The following is a 21090-nucleotide window of genomic DNA, read 5'->3' on the forward strand; positions in this document are numbered from 1 at the left end:
ATGAACTACTGTAAAGATCTTATTTCAATAAATGTGATTTAATAAGTATTTCAAATTGATATGTTAACATATTTAATTTGCATTAATTGTTGAATGCATTGTTTCCTTAAGTATAAGTAAAGTAGATAATTCATTCCTTTTGTTGGGAATTTGGGGTAACCTTCAAATGCAGGCAGGGTGCAGTTCATTGCCTGGGGTGTGTTGGATGATCAGTATCTAGATACTGATTGCAAAGTTACACATTAAGTGTCTGTAATAAAATTAGTTCCTTATTATCCCTTTATAGCCCCATGAAGAAACGAGTTGCTGTTGTGTTCAAAGCTGTTGAGTTTTCCTGCACACTGTTCCAAAGCAGATCCGATTTTGAGGGCTGTCTCCCTGCTCCAGGCTGTGTGTTCCTAAATGTTTTGTGGGTGCAGGTGCCCCGTGCAAATGGGATGAGAACTGGGCTGTGTCCTGCCCTGCTCCAGTGAAGGTCTCTTGCTCTGCTCAAGAAACAGATGCATCTTTAGCTCTGGGTGGCTGTCAGCATTCCTGTGCTCCTGCTGTCTACCTTTCTTTGAGCAATACTTTTAAGATATTCTGCTGTTTGGTCTAGGTTTCTGACTGTCTCTCATCCCTGAAGATTACAACACACAAATTTCTTAGTGTTGAAAACACCCGGAATTACTACTTTCTTTAGATCCCGAAAAGTGCTTGTTCCAGATAAAAAGTTAGGGCAGTGTCAGCATCTATGAAACACACAGATTCATTTACAGATGCCTTTATTTAACCTAATAGTATATTCCTATCCAGACAGCCAAGGCTGTATTTCTTTAAAAACAAATAAATCATGTGAATGTGGTGAGCAGTGTTTGGCATATTGAATAGCCAGGGCATTGTGCATTTACAGTTTTGTTTTCCTGCCTTGTCAAAGACTGTTATCTTGCAGACTGAAATGTTTTGGCCTTCAGAAAGATGAGCTATAAAGCTCACTGGGGGAAAATCGATCCTTATCATCTCCCTCCACATTGTTTTCCACCTTCCCCAGCTATCATATTTCAAATCCCAGGCCTTGGTCCAGCCCATGTGTGGTTTTTGTAACCGGCTTGGTCAGGGATATGATTTCCCTTCTTTTACCTGTTACTCTTAGTTTATGGCAATAAACTATATCTATATAGTTTATTGCAATAAACTATATAGATATACTATTGCTATATTGATACTATATATAGATATAGATATATATATACTATTGCTATACCTGTCTAAACTATCTGCTCTGTGGAATCGCTGTAATAAAATTGTCACTCTCCTTGTGCAGGGGGATTAGCTGTGGGTGCAAAGGACATTGCACCTTCCACAACCTAGGTGGACAGCTTTAAGTACTGGGTCTAATCAGAGCAGTTTGTCTTCTGTGTTTTGAGATGACTGCATTGAAGTGTACTGATAGTTCTCCCCAGTGGCTCTGGAAGGGGCAAGCTTTGGCATGTAGCCCTGCAGGTTCAAAAACCCGCTGTCATTGCTGTCCAGGGCAGAGAGGATACTCACTGCAGCTGGCTGTGCCTCCTTCAGTGTCGTACCAGAGCACAGTGGTGCTGGTATTTGCAGCAGGATCTCTCAGCATGCAGTTGAAACAGCCATTCATATTTAAGACATAAAAGATCTTCAGGCTGTATTGTTGTTTTTGTCCTTGAGCAGCACAAGTCTCAACAGCCAGCTTTTGGCATACGGTATATAACTATGAAGCAACCTCAGGCCCTTTTTATTTTATTTGTGATTGTTGTTCATGACAACAGCTAGTTTTCACTGAAGCCATGCTCTCTGTTGGAAGTTACACTTTGGAATTCTGCCTTTAGGTGCCACGAGGTAGAGGTTTTTCAAGTGGCTGTTTTGTGGGGAGAGGAGAGGTTTTATTGCAAAAGTTGGATGAAGCACTTCAGAAACACTGCAATTTTTTTCCTTTCTTTTCTTCCCCTTCTCTTTTTGTCTTGAGTTAATTAAACCACAATAGACAAAAAGTTTTTCTCTGGGCATTACCATACCTTTAGCAAAAATTATGCTTTCTATAAGGATGGCTTCACCTTTTTCATGGAATTGCCAAGTAAGGGGTTTTTCTTCAGACAGACACCTGTGATGTCAGATCGCACGGAAGCTGATCGCCGTGAACAGGCTGGGTGCTGCCTTTAACCAGGTACTCTTTGCATCCTGACTATTCTAAGGCAAGTTTCCTTGTGTCTGTGCTGCAGGTGGGGCTCTGGAGGCACACCGGAGGTTGGAGGGGCCGGGAAGGAGCACCTTACAGCACGCTGGTGCCATCTGATGGTAAGCTTTCCAGCAACTTTTCCCTCTTCCCGTCGGTGTCAACAAGCCTTGTATTTATTTTATGGGAGTCTGTGAGGTCACATTAGTTGTATGGCTTTTTATATATCTTCCAGAAATAGAAATACTATATTAATTTTTAAAAATCTAGAAATGTTTTGTGTAATTTTTCTTATTTATCCTGTGTTTTAAAAGCAGTTTTACATTAAGCTACAATCTACAATGCAACTTTTTCACTTAGTTTTCTTTCTTTACCCCCCAGAAGTAACTATTAATTACAGACATGGTCTTCCTGTGATAACTCTTATGCTGCCCACAAGAAGTGAACGCTGTCAGTTCACTGTCAAGCCAGTAGTGACCACTGTAGGAGCATTCCTGCAGGATGTGCAAAGAGAAGATAAAGGAATTGAGAGAGCTGAAGTCTTTGCAACAGGTATCTTTATTTCTGTTATTCCCTGAGGTAAATGCATTCCTTTTCAAATGAACTGTACTTCTCTTCTGGAGAATAAGTTCAGTCCTCCATCAGGTTTAGCACTATTGCTGATTAAAAATACGGAATTGCATCTATTGCTGGAACTCTTCTTTTATCCCAGTGGTGGTCCTCTGTTACCTTTTTCAATTAGTATCTCTTTGTAATGCTGTGTTTAAATAAGTATCTCCTGATTTCCTTGGTATCTCTTTCTTCCTTGTACTCCATGATCATTTTTAAAAGACAACCTGTCAGGCTGTTGAATGTGATGCCTGCCAGTTCTTCAGTGTTACCAAGAGCTACTACAATACAAAATTGTGTATGAAAAACTCAAGAGCTAAGCAACCAGATAATGTGTGCAATAGTAAAGGATAGTAAATTTTTTTAAGACATTGAGGAGATTGCATTTCTCAGCTGGAGTACAATATTTCAGGGCCCTTGGGTTGAAAGGAAACTGATTGCTAGGGTATTTTAGAATTGGTGTAGCCTTTCCTCCTTGTAATATCCTGTTTATCCCATTGTCCCGAGTCTTCAGATAATTTTCTCAAGCTTTGCTAACTGTTCTCTTCTATTTTGTCTCTTTGGTTTGCCCATTGATAAAACTAATATTGAATTAACCTTATTCTCCATTTTACCTCCAAGAAAACTTGGTCTGTATTTTGGCAGTGCTCTTGCAGCCCCTGCCCTGGTACTAGGGAAGGATTCAGTCTTAAAACTAGAATTGGGATGTAGGTTTTTTTTGTCTGAATCTGGTAGAATAGGTACTTGAATTTGGCTAATTAAAAGCATCTATTCCTCCCCTTCCCCACTCACACCCCTAAAAAGAAAGAAAAATAAGGATACCTACGTATCTTTGGAAAGATTTATTTAACAGCAGGTAACACATAAGCAGAAGAAAGGAAGTTGTCAATGGAAGCTGGTCTGGTTTCATAGCTGGGTTTAGAATATTTGTAATATTCTTTTCTTTCTGGTTGATCCTTGCAGAGGGCTGCAGGGACTTTTAAAGAAACTGAAAATAGATGGATGTTCCTAGAAGGTCAGGATGCCACAGACCTAAGAGAAGCTGCTTTATTTTCCTTTGTGGCATATTTAGTAAAACAGGAAAATACCCCATAGAATATTGATATCCTCTGGAGCAATGGAGATGTGATCTGTGTGGATCCCAGTGTGGACATGAGCTTCAGGAGCTTTGTGGATACCCGAGCTTTGGTGTTGGGTTGTTTTGGTCTTGTTTTGCTTTGTTTTGACAGTGTCTGCTAGGGAGCAAAAATGGAAAATTCTCTTGAAGATGATTTCTTAAAAGACTCTTTATCTTCAGGAGCCACTGTAAGAAATGGCCGTTGTGAGCAGCTGGCCTTCCCCGTAACACAGAAGTTTTTCCCTACAAAGGATTTCTTAGTGGGGTGGGGCAGAACCTCTGGGTACTGCTGTTGTGCAGACATCCAGGACAGGAGGTTTTGGGATTCACTGCTGGATTGCTTTCCTTTCTGCTATGTCAGCAAAAGCTAACTGTTCCTGCTTCAGTGCAAACATGGGTCCCTTGTGAAGCATGAGATAATTCCTGTAAGAAACCTACAAGTCTGGCATTTTTGGCATGGACAGGCAGCAGATTCCAAAGGTCAATTTTTGTTTTCACCTTGTCTGATCTGCTTAAACCCCCATCCCCTCTGATTTGGAAATACTTAGATTAAAACACTGACTCAGAATAATTCTCTGCTCTGTATTTGTCAAGTGCTGGGCAATTGTAATGTTATAGAGCAGCTGAGATGTTTAATTCATTAGGAAACTGATACTGTAAAGAGAAACTACTGCTCAAGTACTGGGAGTTGAACTTAAACATTAATTATTAAGGAAAGATTATGAAGCCTTGATTTAGTGTAGACACACATCTATGTCATTTAACCATTAAATGGACCTAACCTTAACTGATGTCATCAGTGCTGTGTATGATGACTCGCTTTCATTATCTGTGGATTTGATTTTCATCCTGCAAACCTTTTGTAGACAAAAAAATGACCCATTGTCTACATTGGAACACTTGTGTTTAGATACAGAAAACCACAAAGTAGTCTTTGCTTAAAACCTGTGAGGAATTTTCTAAAATAAAATACCTCCCTTTCCTCAAAACTTCTTTTCAGTTAATATAAGATTGCACAGGTTAATAAATCAGTGGTGTATTCAGAACATCTAGAACAAAGAGCCTGACACTTCTTTTGAAAAGCATTTTTCCCTTAAATGTTACAGAAAGAATTATAAATGTCACCTTAATAACGTGCATGCAAATGAGCCTTGATGTTTTATTGCACTGGAAAAGAAAAAAAGAAACGAGTGGATAGGCACATTACAATTTTGGATTGAAAGTGATCAGCTTCTGGGTTTGCTTTGCTACCCACACAGAGTGGGCAGGTGGGCCAGCTGGGGCATTTGCCTGCAGAGTTCAGTAGTCTAAGCCTCATCAGATGGGGCCTGAGAACAGAGTTCTGGTGAACAAATAATTGCAGATGTGGGGTTGACTGTGGAGCCTTTCTGTAGTGGATCTGTGAGGACAGGTGGAGGAGCTGAGGCAGTAGCACTGTGACAAATACCAACATACAAAAATCTTGGTATTTGTAGCCTGTTTGGTTATTCATCTTGGGAGTAAAGCTGCCTAGCCTTTGGCAAGGGCAGGGGAAGGTGCCCTTTTTGTGTATAGAAAAGGAGAATCATCTCAAACAGCTACTGCAGGGCAGCTGCTCCATGGCTTTTCAAACCCTTGTGCCACAGTGATGTGTCCAGCAGCAATGGTGTGTGGCTCTGGGGGCTCTTGGGCCATCTGAGCCCCAGTGTGCTCCTGGCAGCCACTGATCCATGTTCCTGCTGATGAATCCAGAGCTCCTTTTTGGTAGGAGCTGTAAAATTGCATGTAAAATCTGTGGGGTACCATTCATGTAAATTTCTGCATTTAAAAAAAAAATTGTAGAAAAGGGTTCTCCAGAGCATCAAAGTTCAAATCCATTTCCTGCACAGGACAGCCTCAAGAATCACACCCTGTGTTCCTCCTGACTGTTTAGTATTTGCTACTAGTTCTAACAGTGGAGTTGCTTCCAGACATTATTAGTGAAGAATCCCAGCACTTTTCTGTAGGATTATCTGTTTAAAACTCCTCATGATAAGTGATCTAGAATTTAAATCTTTCTTCTGCAGATGGTAGCAAGGTCTCTGATGCAACCTTAATGGAGGTCTTATTGATGAATGACTTTAAGCTTGTTATCAACAATAAAGCATACAGTGTGTCACCACCTGTAAAAGGTAAGAGCAATCCTTAATAACTGATCATCTCACTTCATTTAGTGAAAGGCATGAGAAGTCTCAGAAAACTGGGACCTGGGGGAAAAGTGTTTTCTCTTTGGCTTTGTCTTTTTACCTTTGGATGGTCTTGCTTTTGGGGTTGGAGGTGGGGAGAGAATGAAGAAGGGTGTACTTTTGAAATGGTTTATATGACAAATATTTTCTTTTCAGATAAGCTGAGTAGTGAGCATGCTACTGAAATGGAAGATATAAAATCCTTGGTTCACAGACTGTTTGTGGCTCTACATTTAGAAGATCACCAGATCAGGAAAGAGAGAGAATTGCTGCAGAAACTAGACCATCTGAAAGGAGAGCTGCTTCCTCTTGAACAGGTTGGAAAGTGGGCGTGCTTTTTTTTTCAACTCAAAAGTTTTTCCTTTCATCAGAAGTAAGTCCTGTGACAGAAGAAAATCAGCATGAATGGCTAGGGTGTGTCTGTTCTGTTTCTTATGTAAATGAAGCCAACTCAGGTAGAATGCAAATTATTTTCAATTCAGTTCTTCTTTTTCCTGTTGTGGACCTTAATGGGGTAGAAACCACAACACCTGGAGAAAGCTGTCATGAACATGGCTAGTATTGAGATTGAAAGGCCATTTGTTGAAATGTCATTGAAAGTCACCTGTTGCTTTATGAGTTCTGAATACCCATGACAGCAAAAAACCACAGTAGTAGGGTTGCCATCCATGGCTTAGGGTAGTGGACAACAGGACTCCTGCTTTATGAGGGCCAGCCTCAGTGTTACCCAGAACTGCTTTGAATGGTAAGTGTAAATCAAACAGACATAGATCCCTAGTAGAGCAAAGGGGAGATTAATAGCAGGAATTCTTGGTGCACAATGGGAGGAAGATGTGGTTGCCCTTGGACTTCAGTGCTTTTATTTTCTCAGCAGGTAAGTCAGTAAGAGGTGCTGGTAAGAGATCCTGAGAAAGGATCTAGCCCGGGGGGAGAAAGCACAGTTGAGGAGCTGTTCATTAGAGGAGCACTCATGTTTATTTGAACAGGTTTCTGCATTTCTTTTCTTCAGATGAAAGCCAGAATCATGGACAGTGCAGATGCAAAAACCTCCAGGCTTTTATGGGTTGGCCTAGCCCTGATGTCAACTCAGGGGGGAGCGCTGGCGTGGCTGACGTGGTGGGTCTACTCATGGGACATCATGGAGCCAGTCACGTACTTCATCACCTACGGGAGTGCCATGGCTTTCTACGCCTACTTCGTTCTTACCAAGCAGGTGAGTGAGTCCTGCTCTTCTCAATGTCTGGATTATGGAAAAGGAGGAAAACTGAGTCTCTGAATCACAATGTTTGAGCTCACATGAAAACAGAACTTGGTAAGTGGCCTTGCCATCAGACAGGGACTTGTTTGATCCCTAATGCAGCTGGATACAAACATTACATCATGCAGAGTCAAGCAGGCACTGCTGCACATTAACTGCAGGCCAGCTACTGAGCATAACTACTGTTGGTAAGATTTCATAACCTAGGGAATGAAAGGTGAGTAAAGATAGGGAGGAAAGTCTCTCCTTTAAAATGCTTGTAGATCACTTTGCATAGTAAATGGCACCTTGCTCACTGAAGTAACGGGAGAGCAACTGATAGTGCTGTGCCAGTTTGTGAGTGCTGCATTACATCAGCAAATCACCCCAACAGCATTTTTTATTTGCTGGAGTTTGTGTGCACACAGTACCAAACTGTTTGGAACTCTGGCAGTTGAATTACTGAAATATACTGAAGTGTATTTAATGCCTGAAAAAATGTTACTGCTCTGCTCTTCATAATTGGACCGCTTTTCTGTGACTTAGAATGAATGGAGGTAAATCTAGGACAGCTGAAATGAGGCAGGGATTGTGTAAAAGTAAAAGGTTTGCTCAGATCTTAACTTAGCTTCACAATACAAACTTGTTCTGAAATCCTCTTAAGACTTTGAGAGATGTTTCTTTTTCCGGTTTTAGCTCTGAACTTTACTCTCAAAGTGGACATCTTGATGTTGAACATTCTATGATACAAAACTCTTTCTGTTGTGGAAGTATCTGGAAGAGTAACCTATACTTTCTTCCATTGTACCAATGGATCTATACACTGTGTGAGAAATCAGGTTCCTTCAATGAAAAGGAGAGACATATCTGTTTTTATGAAGAGCTGGCTCAGAATGTGAGTTTTACTCCTTCTGACTGGTTTTTAAGAAGGCTAAGCCATTCCTACTTTTTGTGAGTAGATAAAGAGATTACTACTTGGCTTTTTTGAAAAGCTGCCTGTGCCATTGCTTAAGACTTTCAAATAAGTCCTCAAGAAGTAGTTCCTGAATTTTCTCTGACTCCTTGGAAGTAGACTCCATTGGCCAAGGTGGCTCCAGTCACAAAGATCACACTGTGTCTTTATTATAACTTAAAATTGCTTCAGACATGATAGAAGTGACTCCGACTATGTGTTTAGAAAGCCCTTATGGTCCCCCTAAGAGCAGAATTTCATATGTAGCCTCTTTACAAAACATACATAGGTGCTGGACAAGGTAAGTCTTCCTGAAACAGGCTGAGTTTCTAATCTGCTGACCTCTACTCAGTTTCCTTGCTAACCACAAATCCATGTCCACCTTCCTTCCCCAGGACTACATTTATCCTCACGCTAAGGACAGGCAGTTCCTCCACTACTTCTACCGCAAATCCAAAAAGCAGCGTTTCAATGTGGAACGATACAACAAGCTCAAAGACGACCTTGCAGAGGTATTTAGGGGCAGTTCTGCAATAATGATGCAGTTTCTGGCTTAACACTTTTCCAGTAAATTCTCAGCTAACAGAAAACTGACCTCAAGGCTTGCTACCAAAACTCTGTATTGCTTGTTGCCCAGTTTCAGCTGTTCAGCTATTCATACAGTGTTTGCCTTTGATGTATAAACTGCTTCTGTAGGTCATCAGAAAGGGAGACCTTCATGAATTTAATTTAAAACAAGTCCATTTATCAGCATGACATCTGTTTTTTGCATACTCCAATTAATGATGCTTTTCTGGCCATTTAATACAATAGCTGCATTTATTTTGGGCACAGTATGTTTGCTGCACTGCTGTGGTAAACCAATCTCCTCCCTTCCTTGGAAGGAGATTGCCTTGCACAGTGTTCAGTATTTGACATCATAGCCTAATTCTGTACATAAAAGACTTAGATTTACAGAATATGTGTGGCTGGATGGAAAAGGTGGTATGTACACCTAGGAGAAATTTGGTGGCCTTCATGAAATAGTTGTAGCAGATCTCTCACTCCTCCATCCCATCTTGACAGCCTTGTGTTCAATGTCTCATAAAATAAAATAGAAACTACCTCTAACTTTAGCTCAAAACCCATAGTTCAGGGTGTAATTTCATGTGCTGTAATTGACATAGTTTGATGCTTTTTTGGTGGCCTGGAGGTATGGATTTTTAAACTGTCATTTCAGGAAAATAATACTTTGAGATGTGGGTGAGTGGGTTAATGGGCAGGGTTCATGCTTTTCTCTGGAGACTGCATGAATTGAGCAGGTCTGTCAGTGTTCAGCATCCTCTGTTTGAGTGGTTTGGTTCCTTGCCTAAGACCAGTGCCTTCTGAGAAAAGAATGTGCATGTGTGATAGAGGAGAAAACAGAGGCTGCAGAAGGATGAACTCTCCCTCTCTCTTTCACTGGCAGGCAGAAGAATCCCTAAGGCGTCTGCGCCAACCTCTGCAACTGAGGCTTCCCATCCAGGAAATCAACAACAAGGACTGACTTTGGTTTTGTGTATACTGGAGATGCCCTTTCAAAGCTGATAGCAACATTTAGTTGCTCCAAAGCACCTGGATATTTTTGACCACTGAAGTTTTAAAAGTTGCAATAAATAGCTTTAAAAATTATTTGGTTACTTGATGTTACTCTGGTTTGGGTTTGTTTTGCTTGTTTGGTTTTTTTTCTTTTTTCTATGAAGAAACTGCTAAAGCAAAGTTCTTCTAAGTATCTGTCAAATCTCATTAGTACAATGGAGGCATTCTTACTGCTGGTAAAATAACAGAACAAACAAGGACAGCCTTTTTAGTACCATTTACTATGATATAACAGTAGCTCATAGGATAATTAACTTCTGTATGGAGTAGTAAAGATTCTTTTCCTGAAGTTACTGTTTCCTTTTCCCTGGTCTGTGCATTGACTCTTTGTGACACCACAAGTGAAGTGCAGATTAGCATGACAATTAAGCTTTCTTAGTAAATAGTGCTGGAAAAGTAAAGTATCTCAAACTTGCTATAGAATCATTTATGTTTCACTGTTGCATTTTATTGAAAGAATTTATCAAAACATTCAAACATGCATGAATCATGCAACATTTAAAAGCAGGTGTAGTAAGATACAGCATTTATGACTCAGAATATTGTATATGGAAAGACTTAACTAAAGCAGAACCAGTAAACAGATAATTTTTTTCCCCAGGAAAGTGGATTAGTGCTGGAAAAGTAAGGTATCTCAAACTTGCTATAAAATCATTTATGTTTCACTGTTGCATTGTATTGAAAGAATTTATCAAAACATTCAAACATACATGATTTATACACCTGTTTAAAAGCAGGTGTAGTAAGGTACAGCATTTATGACTCAGAACATTGTATATGGAAAGACTTAACTAAAGCAGAACCAGTAAACTGATTATTTTTTCCCCAGGAAAGTGACACTTTGCTCAGATTGAGTTCTCTGTTGTCCCTCAGAGGAACAATTAATAACATGAAAAAAAAAATATTTGGTTCAAGTCAGCACCACAATTACTGCAGCAGTAACAACCCTGTGGTGACCATGTACCATCACTTTTGGCGCATGGTCAGAGGTATGGCTGATCTTCTCCAGGGCCAAGAGGAGGCCTGATGCAACTCAAAGGCCTGAAGTATGAAGGTTTGCTTGTTGTATTTTGTAGAGCTGCCTAGAGATGTTCAGCAGCATTAGCTTTAGAGATACGGACAAAGCAAGCTCACCCTGAGCAAACTGTACGTGGTCTCGTCTCATTACTGCTGTTTTTCTCCTGAGCATGTAAAGCACCAGCAAACTGTAACTGTGCCTCAAGTATAAACTATATTCAAGTAAAAGGAAACCCTTTATTAATCAACCCTATTTGATTAATCCTATATTAATGCTATAGTTGTACTCAAGGAATTAAGTTCCTTTTTAGTGTGGCAAGAAAATTAAGCAATGTCTAAAAAGCCAAATGAAGCTAGAAAAGTTGTGGATTCTGCTGTCCACAAATTTAAAAAGATGCCCTACAAACCATATTCCCTGTAAACTGTGCTCTAGGAGCAAGACAAGTTACTCTAACAGAACATTACAAATGTTTTGGAAATAGTAAAATGTGCCATAGTTAGATGGCAATCAAGCAAGATGATTTTAGGAAAAAAAATCAATTTCAATTGATTTCAGTTTCAATAAAATCTGAGTACCTTCTAATAGTTTGGCCCCAGTCAACTTTTCCCATATTCCCTGAGATGAATTCCCTGGTATAAATCTAGTTTTAGGACTGCTTCAGGATTTTAGAGACTGTTAGGTATGCAAATTGTAATGTTTGATCCCAGTAATTGTACAGACAATCTTGTAGAATATCACAACTCAACTAAGATGGTATTCTTTCCTCTGCAACAGGTAATAGTAATGGTCATCACTGCTAAATAATCTAATTAGATTTTGGATGAAAATACAGTTTTTTAGTTAACATTGAGGCAAAAGAAGGAATCTGTTTTTTCCCTATAGCATTAATGTCTTTGCACATACCCACTCTGCGATATGATACTTTCCTGTTAACAACAGTAAGAAGTTCTGTGAACTCCCCAGAAGATCCATGCTTCCTAAGGGTCTCACACAAATCTTGGATGTACCAGGAGCCATTAAAAATTTCACGGTGAGAATAGTAGCCTAGAGTAGAAAAAGAACATAAAATTAGATCCAAATGTAAGTAGTGATAACCCTCTTGGAAAAATATTGTGAAGAGTCACTGTTTGCTAGCTACTATCTATAAGGAATTACTAATGGGTGTAAATCTTACTTTGCCAATTACACAGCAAATTGTAGATGGGAAATGGCTTTGGTCCCACTTGTGGTGCTCAGCTAAGAGGAACATGATTCAGGGATTGGTACCTTACAGGACTGCACCTCTGCTTCATAAGAGAGCAGATGGGACTGAGGACAACATACATGGGGGACTGGAGAGAACAGCCATGTAGTGCAGGGAAATTTATAAGCCACCAGAATCCTGGAAAAGAGGTGGATGTTGGCTGTCAGGAGGCAGCTCAGCCTCAAGACTGATGACAGTGCTTTTGTTTGGCAAATTTAATGCACCTTGATAATTTACTTTCATTTCTTCTTTAGCACATAACATTCTTTCCCAGACAAGTTGCTACTTATCAGACATGTGAATCAGATTTACATGGAACTGTTCTCATTTTTTGGACTGCAAAATGAAGACGTTCCAGGTTGTTACAGTGAAGTATCAGGCACTGGATGTAAAATACCAGAACTCACCTGGTGCCACAGAGTAGCACATGATAAAGTCTGCACCGGCAGGCAGAGTGTAGACACCAGCTGCATCCACTTCAGTCTCATTCACAGGGGATTCACTGTCTGTTGAATCGTGAGCAATGACTGCATCATCGTGTTTATCACCTCGACAGGCCTGTTGGTGAGAAGTGTTGTTATGTTTGCACCCCTGCTGAGCTCACTGTTAATGTGATAATTCTGACACTAACCAGAGGCACTTCTGTTCAGCTAGCTGTGCCACATCAACGTGACTCTGCCTTCAGAAAGACACATTTATTTCTCTGTCACTTAAAATGTCAAGGACAAAGTCCACTGAAAGCTTGAAGATTATCTCAGAATCACTAAAACTGGAAGAAATCTCTTGAAATCATCTAGTCCAACCCCCTGACTCAAGCAGTGTTAGCTACAGCATGTTGTCCAGGACTATGTCCAGTCAGCTTTTGAGGATCTCAATAGGTGGAGACTCCACAGTCTGTATGGGTGACCTCTTCCAGTGTTTGACCAACCTCACAGTAAAAAAAGTGTTTTCTTGTGTTGAGGTGAAATTTTGTGTTTTAATTTGTTCCAGTTGCTCTTAACCTGTCACTTGGGTACCAGTGAAAAGAGCCTGTCTCCCTCTTGTTCCCTCCCACCAGGGACATTGAACAGACAGAACATTGGTAAGATTCCCCTGAGCCATCTCCTCCAAGCTGAACAGTCCAGCTCTCTCAGCCTCTCTTCATATCAAACATGCTCCAGAGTCCCTTAATCATCTCTGCAGGACTCACTCCAGTAAGTCTGCATTTTTCTTGAACTGGGGAACTCGGGACTGGACACAATACTTCAGAGGCAGCCTCACCACTGCTGAGTAGAGAGGAAGAATTGCCTCCTTGCTGGCAAGGCAGTGCTGAATTACTGCTCTGAAGCACAGCAATCATTACATGCTGTTACACTTCTGCTCTTAGTGCAGTCTCAAGTGTGTTTGTTGAGGGAAGGCTTTTTCTGAGAAGTCAGTAGTGATCCCACTATTGTCAGTGGTGCAGAAAGGCTACACATGGAGGATAACAAGCTGAGAACACACTCAAAAGATACAAAGGAGCATTACTTCAGAACTACCACTAAAAAAAGGAAACACAAAGAATCTTCTTTACAGTGATAAAGTTTCATCTTGATGTTTCTGATTTCCAGAGGTAATTGCTATGCCAGTTGTGCTGGAAAAGAACTCAGCCGATGAACTCAGTTAACGAGCTTTTTGATGAGTATATATTTTAAATGTTTCCAAGTATTATTTAGACCTTAAAATTGAAATATGAAAGTATTTTTTTCCATCTTTGGCACCAGGTTGAAAAAAAAAGGAAATCTGAATGAGTCCTAATGAAAGGTGAAATAACAATATACTGCTTCTTGCAGCAACCCTGTGCCCTAAGGAAGCATGCTTTTGGGAAAAAAAAAGGTAATACTCTGTAAACTACTGCAATGACAATCTGCTGAAGTTCAGGTTCATATTTGCTAATTGTAATCTGGATAAAGATGGGATAAAGCCCTGCATGACCTGGTCTGACCCCATAACTCTGCTTTGAACAGGAGGCTGGACCAGAGACCTCCTGAGATACTGCTCAACTTTCCTTCTCCCATGAACCAAGGGAAGAAACAGGAGGTTACATATGGTCTTTATCTGACCACTTAGCACAAACATTCCTGAGACAATAAAGCCTTAATTTGATTCCTTGGATTCTACAGAGATGCCGAGTATAGGTCATAGACAAAAAAACCCCAACCAACCAACCAACAACAACTGAAAGTCACCACAAAACCCAACCAACCAAAAAGCCCCACAAAAAAAAAGAAAACAGACAGAAAAGCCAAACGCAAAACCCAGCTTCACTGAGGATCAAGTCAAGGGACTTGCCTGGAAGGAAGCAATGAAGATACAAAGGCTAGATAGCTTATCAGCTTAGCCTTGGGCTGTGAAGAGTGACCAATAGAAACTGATCTGAGGCTGCAAAAAACACTGTACTGCTATTAAATACACACTGACAGTAGATCTGACATGGGTTTAATCTGTGTTTCTTTTTGTAAAATTACTTATTAAATACAGCTGTAATAATAATAATAATAATAATAACAGTAGTATACATTAGGATTTCTTATAAAAAGAGAAGAATCCTTGTCTTAAATGCCTTGTGGAAAGACTGCATCAGGAAAACTGACATCTGTATTGCAGGAAGACACAAGTCAGTGTTAACATCACTGAATTCAGAAATGGACATCTTACCTGAATGATAAATATCTTTGGTTTTCCTACCAAACTCTGGCACTTGTCTCCTCTGAACATGTCTGTCATTGTCTGAATTTTGATTTTGTCATCATAGGCATAAATGTGATCATCCTCACCATGGCTCAGGAACACACACACAAAGCAGTCAGCATTGCTGTGGTCCTCCCTAGAAGCTGAAATAGTCAAGTGGTGTTTAAATGATGAAACACTCTTATTCAGGTCTAAAAAAATTGCACATTTGTATCATATCACTGAATCCCCAGTCAGTCCTTTTTCAAATGGATGCCATTTTCAGGAAAAGCCATACTGTAGGGATTTCAAGGTGCATTGATTCAACCTGGCTGAAGGGGCACTAACCATAAAAAGAAGAATGTAATTATCCTCTCCCAGCTGCACGTACTGTCTTTCAGCTTTTAGTGACTTAATTAGTTCTCTCACTGATGCTTCACTTACATTGCAATAAAATAATTTTCGGTCTAACCTTTAAGTCCTTCCTTGTGCACAGAAATTTATTTTAAGTTAGATGAATGGAGAGATTAGAAGAAAAGGTATCTGGGAATTCTGCTGCAATAGACATAACCAGTACACAGTCTCTTACCTTCATCAATTCTCCTCTGCACATCTTCTGCTTTCAGGTCATCAAAAAGTCTGACTTCAAACCCAAGGTCTCTCAAACTATTGTTAGAACAGATCAGTATTAGTAAAAATCTTGCTCAAATTATTTATCAATTGCTACCAACTCAGTTTCTTTCCCTGTGGGGGAATTAATATTCTTATGCATTATTTATGAACAAAACTACTAAGGTTGATTTTGAGTTCAAACTGGTGTCAAGTAGAGGTCTAACACCTCAAGTTACTTCAAAGAGTTTGTCCAAAGAAAGCTCTGGACTCACTGAACTCACAGGACTTGTGCCAGCAGTTTCTGTTACCTAAAAAAAAAGTCTCTTGAAGCTTTTTAATTAGAGCTTTCTTCACTCAAGTTGCATAGGTGCTATATCTGCAAAATCTTCTGGTCTCGACTTAAACAAAAGATTTAGTTAACTCCTTAATTTGACCACAATTTCTAAATTTCTGATTTTTTTTAAGGGTTAGTGGAGCAACCAAGTTTCTTACGTGTGATTCAGATTGTCTCTGTCTGCCTTAGTCCCACGTCTGTCATGCAGCTTTAATTTCCAATAAAAGTGCTCATGATTGAAGATTAATGCAACTCCTCTTCTTTGATGGCCCATTTTGTACTTCTCTTCAAGATCATGTGATTGTCTGCTGCCACAATGGAAAACATTCTTGGTAAACGAGGCTGTGTCATTAGTTAAGGCACATAATTTCAGACATGGCTCCTGTTCTCCATGTTATGTGTTTAGCTAAATATTAACATAACTGGACAGTACACATGCACTTACTTGGAATTGTAGCTGTCTGTGATTTACATCAAGTTTTTCTAAGTAAATCAAGTGCTGCATTGAAATCAATAGATGATAAACTGGGGATGAGGTGCTAAGTGTAGTGTATCTTGCAAAAGGTGAACAAATATTTGTTATTTACCCTAATGAAATGAAAGCTATGACAATTTAATTTGACTAGTTTAAGTTGACAAGTTCATCTAAGATTCTAGCAACCAGCCCACAAAATCCTGAAGGACAGAGGTCTTTTTAAGGACAGAATAAATGACCGACCCAGCTTCTAAGTAGAGGACTTTATGATGGCAGCAAACACACAGAATACCTGTGTGTTTGGGATTAGCATTCTGCAATTTTATTGGTTAATGAGCAGAACACATCATAAGATGCGTGACAGTGTGACTGTGCACCGAAAAGATCCTAAGTGTTGACATGGCTGTAATTAGAAGGATGAAGCATTTGTAGTTACTAGTGCAGAAAACAGAAACTGAAACGCTTCTGACAACAGCACCGGCAATGGACAGGTCCAGAGTTCGAGGTACATGGAAAGACAGTCCAGGTCATGCTGCCCTAGGACTGCTCTGGTCAGAGCTGTCATTTTTGTCATGTTAATACTTTCTTTCATGCTATGGAGTATTCAGGCTTGGAGCAATTACAGGAGAAAGTTGCTTAAAATATTTGCCTGCAGATGTTGAAGATCAGAGTTTCACTGACAAGTGCTTTTGTTTCACCACAAAATTACCATCGTTACCCACAGACTATCTCTGCTTTTCCACTTTGTTATGAGAATCCTCTTAATGAAACATGTTTTTGTAACATATAGGAATTCAGACAGAGAACAGGAATTTAGGATGACTGTTCAAAGTCAGGGAGGTTCTACAATGTTGGCTGGATAACCAATAAGAGAAGTTGGGTGCTTTATCACATTGTTCCCATTCTGAGTACCAAACATGATAAAATGCAAAAATTATAAAGTTTAGCCTTGTAATTGTGAACAATTTCACCTGAACCAGAATTTTTTCAGATTTTGGCAATTTCTCTTCCTCAGGATTTGGCCAGGTGCATGGCTAGTAGGGATTCTGGAAAGTTTGGTCGCTGGATCCTGTGAATGACCATTGAAGGATGATTCCCTAAATAGTTCTTTCTCTACTCAGCTGTATGGATGAGGCAAAGTTATCAGGCAGGTAGTTTACTGTTTTCAGGACTTTCATGGAATCACTATTCCATGATCCATTTCCCCTCCTTCCAGAGGAATAAGTTACTGTGCTATAATCTAACACTTAGTCTGTCCGGTGGCTCCTTCGAATGTGATGGGATTTGCACATTGCCTACAATAAAAAGAGAACACTCCTCATAGCCTCTTCCACATGCCTTCACATTTGCAGCTGGTGTAGCTAAAACTACAAACGTGTTTTGTAAGTGGGTGGAGTTGAATCAAATAATTCTATCCAATTCTTAGCAAAAATCAGAAAACCCTGCACTGACCTCAGTCCCTTGGGACATCTCTGTCACTGCCACCAGAGCTTTACCTTATATTGAATGCATCTACTTCTGTGATGTTCTCATTTCCATCTGTTAGAGAAATCAAAAAGTTATTTAGCCACAAACTCATTCATTAAAAACAAACAAAACCAATTTGAACTTATGCATCCAGCCTTAAAGTTTAGCTGTTAATGTGAACCAAAAGCTCATTCACACATCAGGTAAGTAGGCATGCAGGTAAACAGTCTCATTAGTGTTTGTCTGCACCCACAGCTTTTGGAGGTTGTTCTGGAAGTTCTGACTCCAGCAGTCTGAATTTCAGGTGGTCAAGACATGCATATTTTCTATCTGTACCTACATATTCAGAGATGATGATTTTATATAAATAACGAGCTCGGTGTATTTTTTTAATGATACTGTAACTCGATAGTTAAAATTTTACATAACTTAAAAATACACTGGTGTTACTTTTCTTTCAATAATGCTGCTAATACAAAGCTGAGCATTCTCTTTGGGGTTGGATGCAGCACATGAGCCACAATAGATAATGTAACAGCTATTGACAACTGAGAAGATGCAAGATGTAAACCTTTTCTTCTGCTGAACTATACAGACTTTAAGTACCTCCAGTACAGAAGGAACATAAAAGTAACAGTGTGGGAACAACAAGGAATGTGCACATCTTGGGAGTGTGCAGAACTACAGACTTGCACATGGTTAGGCCAAAATCCTTGTTCCTCTTACTTAAGCATCTCAGTGGGCTACTCAATCACTACTACTACTGGTAGAGACTAACTACCACATTATGAGAACTGTATATGTCACTGTACCTGTGGTTGGTAATATAGGTCTGCTATCCAGCTGGACATGGCCTGCAAGTATAAGAAGAGTCACATGTAGGTATATTTTGCAAACTACTTTGCACGTACAGTACTAGCTTTTCACATCTATTTTTCAAATATTATTAATGCCTTTTGCAAAACTAACATAGATATATCTTGATAGAGGACAAAAGTTCTTGCGATCCACTCCTCCCCAAAACTGATAATAAAATTTTATAGTCATCAAAGTTTAAGACAGAAGATGTAGCCACAGGAGGACTAGAATTCCTGGGTGACAGGAAACTAGAAAAGATGGTTTTCCTGTTTAGTAACTTCCTAGTCTTTGGTTTTTCATTGTCACTCTCGTATCGCAGCTTCATTCACATAAACACTATTTGAATTATCATGATTTATGAAAAGTTTTCTGTTTGTCTTACAGAGGAACAATCTTGTTCAAAAATTGATTGACACCAACGGGATTACTTGTCTTTCATTTCGTGAAGATGAATTGCTTCAAAGGAATCAAAAATCAGGTATGTGCTAGGTTACACTGGAATCTCACAGGGTCTATCCCTGGATGCCTTTCCATGTCAGCAGATCTACCATCAAGACCAAAGCACAAAGCACTTAGAAACAAGGGAACGGCACACAAAAGAAGTCCCTTTAAGCCTAGCCGCATTTCCGGGAACCCAGCTCAAGTTTTGCTGCCCTGACTTCTCCTGCCCTCCAGTTACACGCCGGGGCCCTTCCCCGCTTCCCTGTCCCGCGGCCGTGCCGGGAGCCGGAGGGGTTTTCCCCTGCGCGGCGTGCCTTGGATTTACTGCAGATCATTTCCTAGTTGGCCGCCGTCCTTCGCCTCGCACCTTCGCCGTTCCCTTCCTTCTCCAGAAGGAAGGAAGGAATGAAGGAACGTAAAGTAGAAGCAAAGCTCCCGCTCCCCCGTGAGTGCCGGCAGCGCCCTCCGGGCCGCGCTCCCACTCTGGGGGAAGCTCGGGCGCTGCGGCTGGGCAGCCCCGCTGTTCCCGTCCCCTCGCAGACATTTCCCGGCCCCTCGCAGACATTTCCCGGCCCCTCGCAGACATTTCCCGTCCCGCTCCCGCTCCGCGCTGCCTCCGGCAGGAACCCCGAGCGGCCCGGCCCGGCTCTTCCCAGCCCTTCCCCACCGCGTCCCCTCCGCACACGCACCCGCCGACGGCTGCTGCTCCGAGCCCGACATCGCCGTGGACCGAGGCACCGGCTGCACACCGACACAAACGAAGGCAAGCCAAGCGCTCCCTGTCTTCCTCTCCCACTGAAGACTTCCCTCTCTTCGTCTTTCGTGGTTTCCCCCGGTCGCCCCGCCCCTAGCCTTTGGCTCCCGCGGAAAAGCCGGGAAAGCGCAAGGGTGCCGTGTTAAAAATGCGCCTTGTGTTTTCTGTGCTCCTGGGCTGGTACTTTGAGACCGTGGTCGAGTAACTGCACCGGCTTGTACCATCGTCCTGAAATATGGCGAGAGCCTTCCGTATTCACTTAGTTTAAATTTTTCAAAACTGCCCTCAAATTCCCATTTCAGGCCCATAGTGTAGTTTTTTTTTTTTTTTTTTTCCCTGTACGGCTCCTGTTCCTCAAAGTGCGTTTCCATTCGGGCACTCGCACACACGCCTTGGGAGGTTTGGATGTGTGGGTCATTCTGCAGCTTTGCTCTGTTCTCGCTTCAGTTCTCTTTGATGATTTCGGAACTGCGGGGCGAGGGACAAGGTATTGACGAGAGTGCCCAGGTGTCTTAACGAGTATTCCCCAACTGCGAATTATGTGGCACTTGCCGGTCACCGATCAATTGCATAACAAACAAGTTTCTAAACCAAAGCCAATGACAAAACCCATTCTTCTGTATTAGAGATTGTACCCTAGAGGGATCTGATTTTTTTTTATCCAGCCTACTTTTAGATATGAAACTCAGATATGAATGTGCACTTAGGAGAGTGCTGCTACAAGCACAAAAAGAAGCAGATTTAGAGTGGAATTATAGGCATTTCTACCCAGTCTGGTTTTACTCCGGCTTCTTGCATGGGTAAAGATTTTAGACAAGATGTCTTAATGGCCTTTGCTTGTTTTTGACTTGTTCAGACTTGTTACCCTCAGACTGCCAGTAAGCAGCTGGATCAAGATAGAACATTGTTTCAATTGTCTTTGTGCAAACTTTAGTGAGAACATGACACTATCACAAAGTTTGCATCTTATACTGGGTAACATTTGGACTCCTACAGAACAGATTCATTTTTTGGCAACTGCAGCTCTCACAGCTCATGCTAGAGCTGCTCCTGAATCCACTGGCAGCCAGACTCCTGTGTGAAGTTCTGCAGCTGCAGAACCAAAATCCAGGACTCTGTCAGCCATGTTCCTCAATCAAACAGTTTGCTTAGATCCTTGTAAGACAGAGTTTTCTTCTGCTCTGTTTTGCTGGAGGCTAAGAGCAGGCTCAGCCACTGTGTTGAGTCACCATGACTTGACCACAGTGTGTGCAGCCCCAGGTAGCGTTGGGCTGGTATGCAT

At 40.9% G+C, this 21090-nt stretch overlaps 2 protein-coding genes across 3 annotated transcripts in view; one reads left to right on the forward strand and one right to left on the reverse strand.

Moving 5' to 3' along the window:
- MCUB (mitochondrial calcium uniporter dominant negative subunit beta) overlaps positions 1-9951 on the forward strand; it is a 47119-nt gene extending 37168 nt beyond the window's left edge. Inside the window, exons 2-8 of the mRNA XM_059844257.1 lie at positions 2229-2304; positions 2564-2734; positions 5954-6058; positions 6269-6429; positions 7122-7325; positions 8697-8813; positions 9749-9951. Of these exons, the coding sequence (XP_059700240.1) occupies positions 2229-2304; positions 2564-2734; positions 5954-6058; positions 6269-6429; positions 7122-7325; positions 8697-8813; positions 9749-9826 (912 nt within the window). The 3' untranslated portion in view covers positions 9827-9951. The remainder of the gene's footprint in view (positions 1-2228; positions 2305-2563; positions 2735-5953; positions 6059-6268; positions 6430-7121; positions 7326-8696; positions 8814-9748) is intronic.
- A 393-nt stretch (positions 9952-10344) lies between these two features.
- CASP6 (caspase 6) lies at positions 10345-20352 on the reverse strand. 2 transcript variants are annotated; one of them, XM_059844255.1, is made up of 8 exons: positions 19744-20352; positions 18568-18609; positions 17785-17827; positions 15972-16118; positions 15457-15533; positions 14856-15031; positions 12587-12737; positions 10345-11980 (listed from the first exon to the last, which is right to left on the reverse strand). In XM_059844255.1, the coding sequence occupies exons 1-8, from the start codon at positions 20177-20179 to the stop codon at positions 11742-11744; spliced, it is 1311 nt and encodes a 436-aa protein (XP_059700238.1). In that variant the 5' UTR covers positions 20180-20352; the 3' UTR covers positions 10345-11741. The 2 variants fall into 2 exon arrangements, with proteins under 2 accessions (XP_059700238.1, XP_059700237.1); XM_059844254.1 differs by having other exon boundaries at positions 15972-16121; positions 19744-20351.
- Positions 20353-21090: the final 738 nt, after the last annotated feature.

Source organism: Haemorhous mexicanus, chromosome 4, assembly GCF_027477595.1.
Source record: "Haemorhous mexicanus isolate bHaeMex1 chromosome 4, bHaeMex1.pri, whole genome shotgun sequence".
In the NCBI taxonomy this organism is placed as follows: Eukaryota; Metazoa; Chordata; class Aves; order Passeriformes; family Fringillidae; genus Haemorhous; species Haemorhous mexicanus.

What these genes read in the sequence shown, in the direction of transcription:
- CASP6 (XM_059844254.1), bottom strand. Translation starts at nt 20,179, where the DNA reads ATGGAAACGCACTTTGAGGAACAGGAGCCGTACAGGGAAAAAAAAAAA. An exon ending in GTAGATGCATTCAATATAAG is followed by an intron (nt 16,122 to 17,784) that starts GTAAAGCTCTGG and finishes CCATTGTGGCAG; the next exon opens with CAGACAATCACATGATCTTG. An exon ending in GTGCTACTCTGTGGCACCAG is followed by an intron (nt 11,981 to 12,586) that starts GTGAGTTCTGGT and finishes TTTCTACTCTAG; the next exon opens with GCTACTATTCTCACCGTGAA.